Source organism: Rattus rattus, chromosome 1 (assembly GCF_011064425.1).
Source record: "Rattus rattus isolate New Zealand chromosome 1, Rrattus_CSIRO_v1, whole genome shotgun sequence".
Classification (NCBI taxonomy): Eukaryota; Metazoa; Chordata; class Mammalia; order Rodentia; family Muridae; genus Rattus; species Rattus rattus.
Genome location: NC_046154.1, coordinates 186,495,344 through 186,501,687, shown reverse-complemented (window position 1 = coordinate 186,501,687; position 6,344 = coordinate 186,495,344). Strand labels below are relative to the sequence as shown.

Below are 6,344 nucleotides of genomic sequence, written 5' to 3'. Positions count from 1 at the left end.
TTAAGATTCAGACAATGAAGAGATCACAGGTTAAAAAACTAGACCAGAGGTTATTATGGAACAGGCTGATTTGAAGGCTAAGAATCAACCAAGGTGACCCTGTTATAGTTTAAGCAGCATTTTTTGAGAAGCCTAAAATTCCACCCATATATTAAAATAAAGCACAGCAAATAGCAATGATTACTTGTCTTTTGAGACAGGGTCTCACTGTGTAGTCCTGCCTGACCTGGAACTCACTATATAGACAAGGTGGCCTCAAACTCACAAGAAATCCACCTGTCAGTGCCACCTGAGTGCTGGGATTGAAGGTGGGCACCAACAAGAGTTGCATGATGACCTTTAAATATTACAACACTATAACCCATTCTATCCACCATGCCAATTTGCACATGATGGCTATAAAAGTCCTACTATTTCTTGTGTGTCTCTGATGACAGCAAGCATCTGGGGCTCATAAAGAAACTCCAGGTACAAGCTAGTGTCCTTGAAATCCTTTAGGACAGATGTAACAGCATGGTTTTAGGGACTCTCTCCAATGATGCTCAAGGAAGCTCTCTGAAACCTGCCTCTTGAATCTTCCTCTCACTAGTCTCAGAACAAAAAATTAGATGTTCACAGCATATTCTCTCAAAATTCTCTTCTAATGTATTCTAGTCAGAAAGAGTCGTATCAAACGTCCTAATACTACAAGACATTTAACACTGACATTTCTCAAGGGGAGCTAGGATCTGTATTTAGAACTGACTCAATTCAAAAATCCACTATGTCAAAGGTTTGCAAGTCAGTTGCCTTTAAGTCTTGTGTTTTCCAGCTTTTAAAGTTCAGTTCAAATCTGACCTGCTTAAACTGCTTTTTTTTTTTTTTTTTAAAGAAATTATAAACACACAGGGCCAGAGTTGTAAAAACTTTTAAGTGCATGTGTTTGCAATGCTTGGGTGTGTCCAGAGGACCAACCATCCCTGGTGTCACCCTCAAAAATGTCACACACCTTCCAGACAGTCTTTCTGTCCTGAAGCTAACCAATTAGGCTGGACTGGTTGGCCAGTGAGCCTCAGGGCTCTCCCTGTCTGCACCTCTCCAACTCTGCGGTAACAAGGTAGTGGTACCATGGTTTTTTACATGGGTTCACAAGATGGAACTCAGGTGTTCATGCTTGTGAGGCAATCACTTTACACTCTGAACGATCTCTCTGGTCCGAATTCTAACTACTGAGGAACATTAAAGCACTAATTTGGACTATGAAGTTACCACAGTAGTTCTTTTCATTGTTGGACAGGTTAGTAATGCACTTAAAATTTAGGTTAATACAATTTGTTTCAGGCACACTATAACTACACTAGAGCACGAGAAAGACACATTTATTAAAAAAATACAGGCTAGGTACAATCTGATCAGGAATGATCTGAACACATCCCAAGAACCATGACAAAGTAGGCCAAAGGTCCTGATGCCATCCAACACAGCCTTGGGGAGGCTGGTTTTGAGTCCTGTGGGGTGGGGGGTAGCTCTGATGAGCTTATAGAAATGCAATTTTTCTTTTTATATATTTAGCATTCTACACACATGATCACTAAAAGAAAAACATACCATGGCTATCAAAATTGCCCATCTTACCATGGAATAGTTAGCTTTAACTGACTTTTCTGGAAAAAAAAAATCTTTTGGAAGACTATGAAAAGAATCTTTTTTTCTTTCCTACACAGGAAAGTGAAATCTTTTACAAGCATTATTTACTTGTGGCCATGGTCAAAATCTGCATCAAGGAATCAACTAGCTGTTTGAATACTAGGACATACTAACAACTCCACCTCCCAAAAGCAATACTGCAAAAGTTTACTACAACATAAAAATGAAATTTTGCTCTTCTGGCCCACACACACACACACACACACACACACACACACACAGACACACACACACACACACACACACGCGCACGCACACAGTTTTAGTACTTTGTAATCTGGTTATTTTGTAGGCATAAAACAGCAATGGAACATTTGTTATTTACTCGAGAGAAGGCACTGTCATTTACATGGAAATTAGGCAGAGATGCTTTCCAAAAGCAAACAATAAATTTAGTATGGGGATATTGGAAGAATACTTCATTCTAAACTTAGTATTTCTGCACAGTATTATACTTATATGTATGCTATCGCGCTACACATCTGTATTCAGAAAACACTTACCTAGCAGAAAACAGCAACACAGAGAAGACTGTTATCTGTTACCTTCCATTTTTGTGCTATAAGTGTCCTGTTGGGGGACAGGACTGCTGGGTAGTTAATATCTCCTCAAAGCATTTGCTTTGTGTTCTACATGTAGGGTCAAAGAAAATCCATAGCTGTGGCCTTTAGAAAAGACAACCAAACACTAGGCAGAGCCAGGGAAACTCCACAGAGGGGAGGACGGACTGTAGGAGCCGGATTGGTCAAGGACATCATGAAAACTCATAGGTACTCAGAGGGACCGAAATGAAAAACACAGATCCTATATGGATCCGCGTATGTTATGGTTGTAGGGCCTGGTGTTCTTGTGGGATTTCCAACAGTGGGAATATGTGTGTTGGAGGTGTCTTTGACTTCTTTGCCTGCTCCTGGGACCCTTTTCCTCTTACTGGGTTGCCTCATTCAGCCTTGATATAAGGGTATGTGCCTAGTCTTATGAGAAACGAATAAAAGAAAGCCAAGCCGAGCTGAGCCGGGTCGAGCCAAGCAGAGCAGGTCCAGTTTAGAGGGAAGAATCTGGCTGCACATTCTCTCTCTCGTGCAGCAGCTTCAGTGCACGCTGGCGTTGGAATCCATGGCTGTCTCAGATAAGCCAGGAAGACTAAGTGGTGATGCTTTCCTCTTCTGCTTGAGACAGGGTGTCATGTGGTACGGGCTGGCGTCAAGCCTGCTGTGTAGTTAAGGGAAACCTCGGACACCCGGTCCTCCGCCTCCATTGTTCAGTTCTTAGGCTGTAGGTATGTGCCTCCATGCCCAGCAGTGGGAATACAGCGTTAGGTAACAGAACCAAGAGCCTAATGCGGAGCAAAGCCCCACGTCACTCTTCGTGGGCGTCTCCTCTCAGATGCTTCTGCAGATCCTCTCTTCCTCGTGGCTTTCAAGATAGTTGCATATGAACTGTTTTCCTCCATTGTTAAAAACAAGAGGGATAGACATTGTTGTGAACAAAAATCCACAAAGTATTGGAAATCTGGAGAGAAGAATTTGGTTTACTTTAGGTTCCCTACCTAAAGACCCACATGAGAAGGAAAAGGTAAACGTGCAACTTAGCCACTGAGAGCTGTGCTCGTAGACTGAACCCTGGACAAACCTAAGATGGGAAATAATCTAATAGTAACGGGAAAAGCTTAAAATTCCCGTGGAATAGTAACTTCATGTATGTTCTTAAGCCTGAGTTTACAGCTAAGGAAAAAAACAGAAGTTTGGTTTGAAACACTGCAAATGTTTATGGAATGGAGTCTCACGCTACAGAATAACTAGAATCTCAGTCACCAGTATTTTTATCCACTCAGCATAAAAAACTAGCTCTCAGACTCTGCACACAGATAGCTTTATGTAAAATACATAAACATTTGTCCAAATTGGTACACGTATTGCATAAATATGGCAGTTAGGTTCGCATTTACAGATAAGCATGTACATTGCTGTGCAAATTATCACAATATTACAATTTCAAAAATTATTCAAACTGGTATCCAAGTAAAGCGTTTAGTGAAAAAATACCCATGCAGAATTTAAATATCTCAGAACAAAATTTAAGCTGTTTTCATTAAAAGTTCACACATTTAAAATAGTTTTATTCATTTTATTTGTATATGTCAAAATACATTTTTTTATTTCCAAAATAGTGGGTTTTGCAACTAGTTTCATGCAGAAACAAGGTCTGCTCAGTACTACCAATAAAGTCAATATAGCACAGTAGCTGTTCAATTGTAGATACAAAGAATAAATAACCTAAATACAAAACACTAAAATATTAGAAACATGTATTTAATCACTCTTCACAGGCATCCAGACCTCACAAATAGAAACCACAGCATGCCTAACTGTTGTGCACGCAGAACATGTGGCAGTCACTCAAACTCATCAATTATCTGCGTATTTTACCTTCTCATTAGACCATGAAATACTCTGTATTCAGACCCACCATTCATACAGTTCAAATATAACCAAAAATAAAATCCTCACACCTATCCTTGTACCTTTAAAGTCAAGAATCCTGAGCTTGGTAGTAAGAGTATAACCTTAGATCTTCATAAAACCAATCAAGAGAGAGAGGACTTAAATTCTACTTACCAAAACACCCTCTCCCAACCCCAAAGTAATCTAAAATAGGCAGTAGAACACAATGACCTTTTAAAATGAAGGGGTACAAATTCACATTTAATATAGTATACAATACACTTAATAATACAGTCAGCTGCTAAGCTTTACAATGTACAATTTATTCAAATGGCTGAACTGTTCAGTGGTTAAGGAGACAGTTATGTGCCAGGAAGATGTAATATTTTTTTGCATGGTTTGATGAAAATAGAAAAGTTATTTGTTCAAATAAATGCCACTTTAATTATGGACTTCCTTTTGCTTAGTTTTTTCCTTAAAAAAAGGCCACTAAAATGTATAAAAATGGTCTGAACATGAAGGTGGTATCAAAGCTGATGCCTTTTCACATGGCATTAACAGTGCACTTAACATCACTCACAGATGAAGTCTGCAAAGGCTTCCACACCACTACTTTGGCTAGCACAACAGTTTTAGACAGCACTCAGATAAATATATGCATGTGAAATGTGAAGCAGTTATCTTATGCAACTTTATAATTAGGTTTGAATACTACCAAATGAAAACAAAAGTCAAAGCACTTTACAGTAGAAAAACTTGTAAAGATAGGACTCCATCAACCGTGAACTGCTGAGGTCCTCTGCCCCACTGTGACAAGCTGTTTTACACACCATGTGGAGTCGCCTACTGTGCACTAGCAGACATCTGAATTAAAAAAATGGTCAAGCATGCCATGTGGTGGTCTAAAAATCAAAACAATACACTTATTTATATATACAGCGTCACTCAGTACCTGCTAAAATGAATGTGAAGATTACAGAATCTAGCATCTTATACTACAATAAAAAACAAAAAGTGACGGATGAGGGCAGAAGATAGGACTCCCAAGATCAGATCTCAATGGACGTCAAAGCAGTCATGTAGGAAATGGATGCGTATTGCACAAACAGTGACAGCAAGTGTTCCACCGAGCACTTCAGTTCCAGGTGGCAGACACACATCGGCCTAACACGTGACAAGATGCTCGGAGAGCGAAGTTTTCTGTAAATGGGAAGGCTGTGAACATAGAGAGCTGACACGAGGAAGGAAAAAATGCAAACCCAAATGCAGATGTAAAGCAAACAACTTAAATATGGAGAAACTAGAAACTGTGGCACATCAAAAAGAGAAAAAGAAAATACCAGCAATAACGACAACAAACAAACCTGTTGACTAACTGTCTTCTGTGAGAGCTGGAAGTTTTTGTTGACACAAAAGTATTTATGTACAACTAAGGCTTACTGGTTAAATATCTGAGGCGTATCTGGCCTTGAACACTTTCTTTATTTGCTGGAGCTGTAAACAAGTTTTCTCAGTCATTGAAAAAAAATCTCCTCAGCAGCGGCTTTAACGTGAAAACAATGGTCTTGATAACCAAGGGGGTGGGGCAGAAAATTAAACGAAACAAAACTCCTAGATAAGAGGGCGTTTGGCAGGATATCGGAAAATGACAGTCTCCAGGGGTTCTTTCCGGCGTCCAGTGACTGCCAATGTGGTCCACTGGGGAGTGTGTGCAAGTCCCGCTGCTTCGCTTGTGTGTTTTCTGTCCTACTTGGAAAGTTTGCTTATAACTCTGATCAAGGCCCCATTTTCATCCTTTAGCCTCTGGTTGTCTGCTTTTAAGTCTGGTAACATCTATGAGGAGAAAAACAATACATTTCAGTACAAAAGGCAAAGCAACTTCTTCGCAAATGTTACAAAGTCACCACAAAACAAATGATCAAGCTTTGTCAGTTATATGTGTTTCTAATATCTAAAACATGTACCACGAAGGAAAGAACACTGCTTATAAGCTAATTAGTTTAATAAACGATGGGATGAAAGTTTATCTCTCAAAATGATCCACTTGAATCACTAGACTACTAGGTTTTATGACTCACAAGCATGTCGTATTAGAGCAGCCATGACATGAAGCCTCTTGTTAGGACAGAATCATAAAGTGAGTTCCTTCCATAGCTCCTGTCAACACCTAAGCCAGATAACCCTACCACTAGACTGAGGGCTCATTCTGAATTA

General features: G+C 39.7%; 1 protein-coding gene across 4 annotated transcripts in view; it reads right to left on the bottom strand.

Annotated features, from left to right (window-relative positions):
- Window positions 1-3,539: 3,539 nt before the first annotated feature.
- Window positions 3,540-6,344, bottom strand: part of Ppp1r12a (protein phosphatase 1 regulatory subunit 12A) — a 110,547-nt gene continuing 107,742 nt past the window's right edge. For 3 of the 4 annotated variants that reach the window (XM_032912149.1, XM_032912156.1, XM_032912166.1), the window contains one exon: window positions 3,542-5,963. In XM_032912149.1, the coding sequence (XP_032768040.1) occupies window positions 5,877-5,963 (87 nt within the window). In that variant the 3' untranslated portion in view covers window positions 3,542-5,876. Of the gene's footprint in view, window positions 5,964-6,344 lie in introns of all 4 variants that reach the window. The other variant, XM_032912174.1, reaches the window with a different exon arrangement.